The 12,185-nt window shown below is 50.6% G+C and overlaps 1 protein-coding gene and 1 pseudogene across 2 annotated transcripts in view; one reads left to right on the top strand and one right to left on the bottom strand.

Annotated features, from left to right (window-relative positions):
• Positions 1-11,947, bottom strand: part of IL17RA (interleukin 17 receptor A) — a 36,071-nt gene extending 24,124 nt beyond the window's left edge. For both annotated transcript variants that reach the window (XM_039462508.2, XM_074391258.1), the window contains exon 1: positions 11,677-11,947. In XM_039462508.2, coding sequence (XP_039318442.1) covers positions 11,677-11,814 — 138 coding nt within the window. In that variant the 5' untranslated portion in view covers positions 11,815-11,947. The remainder of the gene's footprint in view (positions 1-11,676) is intronic.
• On the top strand, positions 1,175-2,169 carry LOC120361058 (peroxiredoxin-6-like; annotated as a pseudogene).
• Positions 11,948-12,185: the final 238 nt, after the last annotated feature.

Here is a 12,185-nt window from a genome sequence, read left to right as displayed (position 1 = left end):
CATAAACAGATGGGGATTCCAGACGTGCTAACACTAGGCTCAACAAAGCTGCCTGGGCCGAAGGAATAAGGAACGTTCCATACCATACCCACGTGCAGCTGTCCAGAAAGCATAATGAGGATGAAGAGTCACCAAACAAACTCTATTCTGGTTACCTGTGTGCCTATTGCCACTTTCAGAAGCTGGCAGTCAGTCACTGTGGATGAGAACAAACTGCTGATTGTCAAATAAAATTATAAAACTGCAAAAATGAACAAATGAATGAATAAATAACCATCTAAGAGGCAGCAGCGTGGGCAGCTGGCTCCTGCCGGGTGGAGGAACTTCTGTCTAAATGCTACAAAAGGGAGTTACAGATAAGAGGTCAGGGGCCCCTCAGAACCTTACAACCCTCAGGGATTAGGGGCAGGGAGAATTAAGTGAAGGTCTACATATGGAGTGTTGTAAACCGTATGCTCTCTTTCCCTGCCCTGATCTCAGAATCCTGGAGCCAGGCCCAAACAAAAGACCTCCACATTTCAGCATTTAGAGGTCACCCAACAGGCCAGGTTCACCATCAGCCTGATCTCCCATACGGTAAAGTCCAATGTTCAATAAACCTTAACTACACAGAACATTTAATTAGCTTTTAGGACTTCATTCTTAAAATATCCTCAGACAGGCCGGGCGCAGGGACTTATGCCTGTAATCCCAGCACTTTGGGAGGCTGAGGTGGGCTGATCGCGAGTTCAGGAGATCAAGACCATCCTGGCTAACACAGTGAAACCCCATCTCTAATAAAAATACAAAAAATTAGCCGGTGTGGTGGCACGTGCCTGTAGTTCCAGCTACTTGGGAGGCTGATTCAGGAGAAGCGCTTGAACCCAGGAGGCGAAGGATGCAGTGAGCTGAGATTGCACCACTGCACTCCAGCCTGGGAGACTGAGTGAGACTCTGTGACCAAAAAAAAAAAAAAAAAAAGAAGAAGAAATTCTCAGACAGCCAAGGATGTTTGGGATGGGATTTCGGTATGAAAAATCGGATCAAAACAATTAAAAAATGCTCCTGGAAAAGAGGGAAACAGCAATGCTGTTAACACGATGAAAACAAGTAGTCCTTCACGAGAACCCCCGGGCTGGCTGCTGTCCGAGCGGTGCCTCCCCATCACTGCCACCTCCTCATCACCGCCACTGCCATGCTCGGAGGCCTGTTTCTTGGGGACGTGGCCCCCAACTTTGAGGCCGATACCACCGTCGGCTGCATCAGTTTCCAGGAACTTTCTGGGAGACTCATGGGACATTCTCTTTCCCACCCTCGGGACTTTACCCCAGTGTGCACCACAGAGCTTGGCAGAGCTGCAAAGCTGGCACCGGAATTTGCCAAGAGGAAGGTCGAGCTGATTCCCCTTTCAACAGACAGTGTTGAGGAAGGCCTTGCCTGGAGCAAGGTCCCCAGTGCTTCCAATGGTGAAGAGCCCAGAGAAGTCACCTTTTCCCATCATCGATGCTAAGAATCGGGACCTTGGCCGGGTGCGGTGGCTCAAGCCTGTAATCCCAGCACTTTGGGAGGCCGAGGCGGGTGGATCACGAGGTCGAGAGATCAAGACCATCCTGGTCAACATGGTGAAACCCCGTCTCTACTAAAAATACAAAAAATTAGCTGGGCATGGCGGCACATGCCTGTAATCCCAGCTACTCAGGAGGCTGAGGCAGGAGAATTGCCTGAACCCAGGAGGCGGGGGTTGCAGTGAGCCGAGATCATGCCATTGCACTCCAGCCTGGGTAACAAGAGCGAAACTCTGTCTCAAAAAAAAAAAAAAAAAAAAAAAAGAATCGGGACCTTGCCATCCTGCTGGACATGCTGGCTCCAGCAGAAAAGGATGAAAAGGGCGTGCCTGTGACAGTTCGTGTGGTGGTGGTTGTTTTCGGTCCTGATAAGAAGCTGAAACTCTCTATCCTCTACCCACCTACCACGGGCGAGAACTTTGATGAGATTCTCAGGGTATTCATCTCTCTCTAGCTGACAGCAGAAAAGAGGGTTGCCACCCCAGTTGACCGGAAGGATGGGGATAGTGTGATGGTCCTTCCAACCATCCCTGAAGAGGAAGCCAAAAGACTTCTCACAAAAGGAGTCTTCACCAAAGAGCTCTCATCTGGCAAGAAATATCTCTGTTACACACCCCAGCCTTAAGTCTCTTGGAGAAGCTGGTGCTGAGAGCCAGAGGACGTCAGCTGCCAATCATATTTTCCTGCAGCAGTTCCATAAAAACATCCTGGTGTCATCGCAACCAAGGTTTTTAGATTACTATACTACTTGCTTATTAAATGAAAATGTCACTACAAGTTTTTTGGGGTTCTTTTTTTTTTTTGAGACGGAGTTTCACTCGTTACCCAGGCTGGAGTGCAATGGCGCGATCTCGGCTCACCACAACCTCCACCTCCTGGGTTCAAGCAATTCTCCTGCCTCAGCCTCCTGAGTTGCTGGGATTACAGGCACGCGCCACCATGCCCAGCTAATGTTTTGTATTTTTAGTAGAGACGGGGTTTCACCATGTTGACCAGGATGGTCTCGATCTCTTGACCTTGTGAACCACCTGCCTCGGCCTCCCAAAGTGCTGGGATTACAGGTTGTGAGCCACCGCGCCCGGCCGGGATTCTTTACTCTCTGCTTTCACCAGCACTCAATTCTGTTCATACATCAGCACTCTCTACTGGTTCTCTTTGAAATATGTTCTGTATTTAAAACTCAACTATTGTTGGATCTTTGCAGGGCTTGTGACCAATGAGGTCATATTGGCTGATGGCTGAGAAAGCTTGCTTCCCTCCATCAGAGAATGACTATCAATTTTTTTCAATTGTCCTATCACATCCTCTTTTCTGTCACCCATTTTGAAGAGCTACAGAACTCGAGGTTCAACTTCCACTGTAAATATACAAGTATAATCGGCCGGGCGCGGTGGCTCAAGCCTGTAATTCCAGCACTTTGGGAGGCCGAGGCGGGTGGATCATGAGGTCGAGAGATCGAGACCATCCTGGTCAACATGGTAAAACCCCGTCTCTACTAAAAATACACAAAATTAGCTGGGCATGGTGGTGCGTGCCTGTAATCCCAGCTACTCAGGAGGCTGAGGCAGGAGAATTGCCTGAACCCAGGAGGCGGAGGTTGCGGTGAGCCGAGATCGCGCCATTGCACTCCAGCCTAGGTAACAAGAGCGAAACTCCGTCTCCAAAAAAAAAAAAAAAAAAAAAAAAAAACCACTGGCTATTGGTGATCAACTTAACCTTCAGTCCCCTCTCCCCTTCCCAGATGTGAGGGGGAAAGGAGTGGGGCTGAACATCCCAGCCCTCTAATCCTACCTTGGTCCTTCCTGTGACCAGCCCCCATCCTGAAGCTGCCTAGAGGCTGCCAGCCATCAATGAATCATTAGTATATAAAAGATACCATTTTGGAGAGTCTAAGGATTTTAGGAGTTTCTATGCCAGAAAAAGGGGTTGAAGACCAAATCCGTATTTCACAGTATCACACTGCCGAATTAAAAAGGGTACGAAATGGCCTGCACAAAAACAGCAACAAAGACCCCAAATTCTGAAATTGTTGTCATTATCAGCAACAAAAAGAAGACCCAAACCCTGTGTGAAAGGCACATGGCACTAGTATTGTTCACACCTGCTACACCTCTTTTCTGCAGTCTCCCATCTGATAGAAACTTTTCACAATTTTTTAATAGCAAAATATTTGAAAGTCTCTTCCCTTCCTCTTCACTTCAGTGGTCTACTAAAAAGGTACAGAATTAAAAATGAGCAAGCACAGCAGACCAAGGCCCCAAATTTTGAAACTGTTGTAATATCAGGAATAAAAAGAAGTTCCTAAAAGTTTCCAGAGAGAAAAAAGTTAAGTGTCATAAAAACAGGTAAGAAACATAATAACATTGACTTTCTTAGCATATGTACCGTTTGCTAGAAGGCAATGCTTTCAAAATTCTGAGGAAAAATTATCTTTAACACAGACTTTTCATACCCAGCCAAATTATCAAAAAAAAGGTATGAGGGTAGAATAAAGATATTTGACATGAAAAGACTTAACATGTACGTTCCCGATACATACGTCAATGTGCATATACATGTAGATCAGGAACATGCATATGTGTGTGCGTGTGTATGTGCCTATATCCATCCTCGTACATATTCTTAGAAAATTACAGGAGGATATGCTCCAGCAAAATGAGGGAGTAACCCCTGAGGAAGAAGATACAACATCCGGGACATGATGTTGTGAGAGATTTGACCATGACAGGATGTCTGTTCTCGTCTACACACAGGTCTAGACAGCACAAACCTGGTTGGGGCTGGAGAACAGAGGGCTCTAGGAGGAAGTTTCTCTGGGGAAAGGGGGGATGGAATTGATGGAATATCTGATGATTTGGCAGGGGAAATGATAATGACAAGTGTCACAGAAAACTACTAAGACTACATGAAAAATTAAAGAAGTGAAAAATTAAAACAATTATTATCTCTGGGGCAGGAAGGGAGGGGTTTGCATTAGAAAAAATATATAATCAAAGTACATTGCTGGCCAGGTGCAGGGGCTCATGCCTGTAATCCCAGCACTTTGGGAGACCAAGGCGGGCGGATCATGAGGTGAGGAGTTCGCGAACAGTCTGGTCAACATAGTGAAACCCAGTCTCTACCTAAAATACAAAAAATTAGCCAGGTGTGGTGGTGGGCGCCTGTAATCCCACTCGGGAGACTGAGGCAGGAGAACTGCATGAACCCAGGAGGCAGAGGTTGCAGTGAGCCAAGATCGCGCCACTACACTCCAGCCTGGGCGACAGAGTGAGTCCGTCTCAAAACAAAAAAAAACAAACTAAAAAAAGAGCCAGGGCGTGGTTCACCATGTTTTCTTTTCCCTCTTCCAGGAGCAGAGAGCCCATGGACTGAAGTGCACAAGGGGCAGTCTCCACCCACCCAGGTGGGATGCATAACACGGCAGAGAAATCCACCCTGTGCTGCTGAGAGACGCTGCACCGTGGGGTCAGTGTCATCTAACTGACAGCCTGGCCTGACTGATCCCTGTGTGTGACTGGAGGTAGAGGTTGCAGTGAGCTGAGATCATGCCATTGCACTCCACCCGGGCGACAGTGAGAGACTCCATCTCAAAAAAAAAAAAAAAAGTACACTTACTTGCCTCAGCAGTGAAGATTACTTACTTGTTATAATAATATAAATGCAGGCCGGGCGCGGTGGCTCAAGCCTGTAATCCCAGCACTTTGGGAGGCCGAGGCGGGTGGATCACGAGGTCGAGAGTTCGAGACCATCCTGGTCAACATGGTGAAACCCCGTCTCTACTAAAAATACAAAAAATTAGCTGGGCATGGTGGCACATGCCTATAATCCCAGCTACTCGGGAGGCTGAGGCAGGAGAATTGCCTGAACCCAGGAGGCAGAGGTTGCGGTGAGCCGAGATCGCGCCATTGCACTCCAGCATGGGTAACGAGAGCAAAACTCCGTCTCAAAAAAAAAAAAAAAAAAAATAATAATATAAATGCTGCCTATCATTTAACTAACATCATGATGTAACTACAATAAAAGAGAGAAGTGGGGGCAGAAAGATAATGTAATTTTCAACTACTGGAAGTCAATACATAATATCTAAAATTAACAAATCATGAACTGACAGTATCAGCATGTTTAGAAATACGGAGGTAAATTTCAGAAGAATTGACTAAAGGAATCATATTTGGGGAGCAGGTTTAGGGGTGGCGCACTGATCTGCTGTTTTTTTCTTTTAAACATCTTAGTACCATTTTTAAAGGAGGATCACCATACCTAACTTGATAAAAATTAATTTAAAAATATTAAGTTTGCCAAACAAATGAAAGGATTGAAAGGTAAGATAAATGAATGAAAACGTTAATTTGTTTCGGGGAAGAAAGAGTAGACATTTTTTCCTTATAATTTAGTTTCAATATAAAATTATATAATATTTTAAATAAAGCAAAAAAAAAAAAGCGTTTGGGATCTTCTTTGGCTATTACTAAGACATACCTTGTCTAACAAATTCCTTTCCAACAGTCATCCCTAATTTCAAATCCCCCATTCTTTTTTTTTTTTTTTTTTGGAGACGGTCTCACTCTGTTGTGCAGTTGGCATGCTTAGGGCTCAGTGCAGTGTTGATCTCTTGGGCTCAAGAGATTCTCTCACCTCAGCCTCCCTAGTAGCTGGCACTAGAGGCATGTGCCACCACACCTGGCTGTTTTGTATTTTTTGTAGAGACAGGGTTTTGCCATGTTGCCCGCGCTAGTCTTGAACTCGTGGGCATAAGTGATTTGCCTCCCTCAGCCTCCCAAAGTGCTAGTATTACAGGCGTGGAGCTGCTGCCCATTCTTTAAAAACAGCAGCATCAGAACATTATCTGTGAGCTACCTGCTTGTGAATGGCATTACGTGAGGCATCCTGTAGAAAGCGGAGGGGGACTGTCATGACAATGAAGGTGACAACAGCTGATGTTTATTGAGCTCCTCTTTCGTGCAGGCATCATGGTAAGCACTGTGTACACACACCTCATTTGAGCTTGACAACAATCCTATGAGCCAAGCACCCTTATCCCAACTGTACTGCTAAAAAAACTAAGAACCAGGGAGGTTGGGTAAGTGGCCCAAGGTCTCACAGAGCTGGCACTTGCACGATGAAGTTTTGCTCCAGAATATAAGATCTTAATCACTGCTGTCTTGTCTCATTAAGTTAAAAAAAAAAAAAAAGGCAAGGGTGCAGTGGTTCATGCCTGTAATTCCAGGACTTTGGAAGGCCGAGGTGGGCAGATCAGGAGTTCAAGACCAGCCTGGCCAACATGGTGAAACCCTGTTTCTGCAAAAATGAAAAATAAAAAAATTGGCCTGGTGTGGCGGCTCATGCTTGTAATGCCAGCACTTTGGAAGGTTGAGGTGGGTGGATCATTTGAGGTCAGGAATTCGCAATCAGCCTGGCCAACATGGTGAAACCCTGTCTCTACTAAAAATACAAAAAGTAGCTGGGCATGGTGGTACATGCCTGTAATCCCAGCTACTTGGGAGGCTGAGGCAGGAGAATTCCTTGAGCCTGGAAAGTGGAGGTTGCAGTGAGCTAAGGTCACGCCACTGCACTCCAACTTGGGCTAAAGAGTGAGACTGTCTCAAAAAAAAAAAAAAAAAACAACAAATGAATAAAATAAATAAATTGGCTGGGTGTCTTGGCTCACACCTGTAATCCCAGCACTTTGGGAGGCTGAGGCGGGCGTATCACCTGAGGTCAAGAGTTCCAGATCAGCCTGGCCAACATGGTGAAATCCCATCTCTACTAAAAATAACAAAAATCAGCTCGGTGTCATGGTGCACGCCTGTAGTCCCAGCTCCTTAGGAGGCTGAGGCAGGAGAAGCACGTGAACCTGGGAGGTTGCAGTGAGCCGAGATCATGCCACTGCACTCCAGCCTGGGCAACAGTGACTCTCCATCTCAAAAAAAAAAAAAAAAAAGAAAAAAGCCCATAAATTAGCTGGGTATAGTGGCGGGTACCTGTAGTCCCAGTGACTCTGGTGGCTGAGGCACAAGAATTGTTTGAACTTGGGAGGTGGAGGTTGCAGTGAGTCAAGATCATGCCATGGCACTCCAGCCTGGGTGACAGAATGAAGCTCTGTCTCAATCAATCAATCAATAAGAGACACCTCCAATAGGTCACTATTCTCTACCCAGAAGGTGAAGATTAAGAGGAAGAAATGAAAGATTATTCAATTCAGTGCATTCAGTGAACACTACTGAGTGCCTAAGAAAGTGGGCTTTGAACTTCCAAGCAGAGCCTGCTCTCATTCTCAGCTTAGCACTCACTAGCTCTGCCACATTGGGCCAACGACCCAGCCTCTCAAAAGCAGGTTCATCCTGCCAACCTTGTGAGCTGTTGTGAGCACGGGATGAAGGGATACTTGTGAACCACCGGCACAGTGCCTGGCACAAAGAACACAACTTTGTGGACTTTGGAAGACTGTCATGATGAAAGTCGCTTCCGGCAAGCAGAAGATAAAGGGGTTTAACTGAGCACTTGTTCTACAACCACAGTCAAAACCGCGAACACTCAGGAAAAAAGACTGTAATGAAACACACATCCTGTCTGTGAACTTATGTGTTAACATTCACCCTGGCCAACTCTTAACGTTGCTGCTGTCTTTCCTATGGGCGTTCCTCCAGGCTGGCGGTTATGGGAAACCTGCATGAAGCCTAGGCAGGGGGCAGGGCTAACCACAAGGAAATGCACAGGCAATTGCAATTATTGATGGTTTCTCCTGTATTGATTTCTGTGGGGAAATCAGTCTTCTGGGTTTTGAGGTGCTAACCCCAGGCAGCTGGCACCAGTGCTAAGGTGGGTCTCAGCCGGCCACTACTTTCCAAGCACAGCTGACCGTTTTTTCCTTCATTCATGCATTCTTTTGTTCAGTCAACACATACGGATCGAGCCCCTGCATCCTGTGCTTCAGCACTGAGCTAGGAACAGAACAGGTGTGCAGAAGCCTCCTCCCTGTCTCAGGATAGTCATGGAGGGCTAAGTCTAACTGGGCTTTGGACAGACACTTACATTATGGAAAGTGGCATGGGCTTACTTTGAGAAGGCTCACCCAGTCCTGCCTTTGTGGAAATGAGGGAACCCAGGCCCAGGCAGCCTCAAAGTTCAAGACTGCAGAGACAGTAAGTGCAATGTCGCACGCAAATCCAGGTCCTCCGCGGACCACCTCTGCGGCCTTCCCTCCCCTCACTATATTGCATTGCATCCAATAAAACACCAGTGACGGAGAGAAATTTGAGGGGTGTGTTTTCTTTCTTTTCTTTCTCTCTCTTTCTCTCTTTCTTTCGACAGAGTCTCACTTTGTCGCCAAGCACCAGGCGCCAGGCTGGAGTGTAGTGGTGCGATCTTGGCTGACTGGAATCTCTGCCTCCTGAGTTCAGGCAATTCTCCTGACTCAGCCTCCCGAGTAGCTGGAACTAGAGGCGTGCGCCACCATGCCCAGCTAATTTTTGTATTTTAGTAGAGACAGGGTTTCACTGTGTTGGCCAGGAAGGTCTCCATCTCTTGACCTCGTGATCTACCTACCTCGGCCTCCCAAAGTGCTGGGATTCCGTTTTCTTTCTTTTTAAAATAATTAGTCAACAGAGCCCAGAGCTGTCTGTCCCTGGAGATAAGCTGTCTGTGAGCCAGTTGTATGCAGAACGGTGTGAGAGGAAGGAGAACGAGACTGCAGATAAATACGAACAGTAAGCTCGCTCTCCAGTCCTCCCTGTAGCCAGGCTGTGCTTCTGCTCCTGACTTGGCAGTTGCTTCACTGTGTAGTGAAACAGCCCAGCTCCCACGCCACACACAGGGGAGTTCCATCCCCACTTCCGGCATCTTTTTTCAGGGTCCTATTACACAGACCCTCCATTCGGGCCACACACCATACCCTGTCCCACCTAAGGACCGTGGCTCAGGCCCTTTCTACCACCTGGAATGCTCCTGTTACACCCACAGGGCTGCCCAAATGACTTTTCCATGAAGGACACCCCAGCTGGAAGTCATTTTTCTTTTCCCTGGAATTCTGTACACTTAACAGTTGTGCAAGCAGCTTGGTACAGGCTGCCTTGCTATCCAGTTCCTAACTTCAAGCCTTGTTCCTCCCTTAGGGAGGTCTCTAGGGTCCCTAGTTAGGTCTCTGGACATTAGGGTCCCCATCTTTATAATTCCAGTTCCCACTATGGCACCCTGTACTCTGCAGGCACCTGACCAATGACTGTCAATCCAGGCGCATGAACCCTTCATATCAGAACGCTTCCTACACAGCCTGCAGGAGGGACCAGCCGAGCAGAATTCTCCCTGCTTTGCCCATCAGTGGAAGTCACAGGACATTTCTCAACACTATTCACCTTAAAAACATCTTTCTTTCCTGCGAAATAGTCACTCACCCTCCACCCTCTTCTGGTAAATCCTCCACAAAATTAGATAAGGAGAAATATCCCTTTGTTTCACATCCTCTGACTCAGATACTGAGCATTATTCCCTGGGGTCAGCGGTGGTGGTGGAGGGGAGGAAAGAGGAGAGCTTGGGGGTGTGGGGGAGAAGAGAGTATACTATGGAGGGACACGGCGTTTTGCTGTTTTTTTTTTCTTTCTTTCTTTCTTTTTTTTTTTTTGAGACGGAGTTTCGCTCTTGTTACCCAGGCTGGAGTGCAATGGCACAATCTCGGCTCACCGCAACCTCCGCCTCCTGGGTTCAGGCAATTCTCCTGCCTCAGCCTCCTGAGTAGCTGGGATTACAGGCACGCGCCACCATGCCCAGCTAATTTTTTGTATTTTTAGTAGAGACGGGGTTTCACCATGTTGACCGGGATGGTCTCGATCTCTTGACCTCGTGATCCACCGGCCTCGGCCTCCCAAAGTGCTGGGATTACAGGCTTGAGCCACCGCGCCCGGCCTCTTTCTTTCTTTTTTTTTTAAAGATGGTTCTGGCTCACAGAAAGGCCACTACCTGGCAGGCGGGTGGGTCACTTCCTGTGAGCGCTGCGGGGCTACATCTTGACAGCTACAAACTTGCTGTCCTCCCAATGCGCGCTCACCGGGTTCCGGGTTCCGAGACTCAGGTGGTGGTAATAGCGGGTGGGGGAGGCGGAACGGGTGCCGTCTTAAGAACCATCCGCTCGCCGGGCGCGGTGGCTCAAGCCTGTAATCCCAGCACTTTGGGAGGCCGAGGCGGGTGGATCACGAGGTCAAGAAATCAAGACCATCCTGGTCAACATGGTGAAACCCTGTCTCTACTGAAAAATATAAAAAATTAGCTGGACATGGTGGTGCGTGCCTGTAATCCCAGCTACTCAGGAGGCTGAGGCAGGAGAATTGCCTGAACCCAGGAGGCGGAGGTTACGGTGAGCCGAGATCGCGCCATTGCACTCCAGCCTGGGTAACAAGAGCGAAACTCCATCTCAAAAAAAAAAAAAAAGAAAAGAAAAGAGAAAGAAAAGAAAAAGAAAAAAGAACCATCCGCTCATGCTCAGGGCTTCGCGCCTCTGGGCAGGTGGCCCTCAGCCAGCCTCAGCACAGGTCTCCCCGAAAAGTGGTTCCGTGGGGGCTCTGCGAACGCGGGGTCCCTCTGGGCGGCGCGGCTGAGGGCGCTCACCGCCTTACAGCCGCCACGGGCTCTCCCGGCTCCGTCGGCGGCAGGAAGGGCAGGGCTTGAGGGCAGCTCCCAAGGGCGCGATGGGCCTCCCGAGGGCCGGCCGTGCCCCGCCGGGGGACGTGCAGGGCGCACGGCGTGGAGCCGGGTCCAGACCCGGCCTGTCCCCTCCCGGGCCCTTCCCCACAGCGCGTTCGCGCCGGCCCTGCCCGCCCCTGCAGCCGGGCCCCGCGCCGCGGCCTCCTTCCCCGAACTCCGCGGCCCGGCGGGGTGTCACGGGCGCCCCCAGTCCCGACGGCAGGCCGGTGGTGCCACTCGCGCCGCGCGCTCCGCCGCCCCCTCACCCCCGTCCCCACCGCAGCTCCGACGGCCTGCCCAGGCGCCGCGGCATTCGCGCCCGAGCCTCGGAGCCCCTCGGAGCCGCCGCGCGGACTTCCTGCCTCCGCGGCCCCGGCGGTATTCCCGGCCTTCCGCGCCTCCGGCGACGCCGCCCCGCGCCCGCAGCGCCCCGGCGGCCGCGCCCCCCGCGGAGTCTCACCGGCTGCGAGCAGACCAGCGCCGGGTGGTCCAGGAGTCGCAGGGAGGCGCCACCCGGGGCCGGCACGCCCAGGAACAGCAGGAGCAGCCCCAGGGGGGGCCCCGGGACGGCGGGCGGCGGGCTGCGTGCGGCCCCCATGGCCCCGGTGGCGTCGCGGAGGGCTCGGCCCGGCAGGGGGCCCAGCGAGCGACCGTTCCGGGGCTTTCCCTTCCGCGGCGAAGCTCCGGTCGGCCCCACTCAGCTCGCTTCCGGCTCCCAGTCCGGGCCAGGGGGCGGGCCGGGCCAGGGGAGGGAGGAGCTTTGGCTGGGGCGGGGCTCAGGCTGGGGAGGGGCGTGGCTTAGGCTGGGGCGGGGCGGGGCTCAGGCTGGGGCGGGGCTCAGGCTGGGGCGGGGCGTGGCTCAGGCTGGGGCGGGGCGGGGCTTAGGCTGGGGCGGGGCGGGGCTCAGGCTGGGCCGGGGCCTCCCTGGTTCCTCCCTCCGCGGCCCTCCCCAGCCGCGCGCCCCAGGTG

This window comes from Saimiri boliviensis, chromosome 21 (genome assembly GCF_048565385.1).
Source record: "Saimiri boliviensis isolate mSaiBol1 chromosome 21, mSaiBol1.pri, whole genome shotgun sequence".
Lineage (NCBI taxonomy): Eukaryota > Metazoa > Chordata > Mammalia > Primates > Cebidae > Saimiri > Saimiri boliviensis.
The sequence above is the reverse complement of the archived record's forward strand: the minus strand, read 5'-3'. Positions and strand labels throughout refer to the sequence as shown.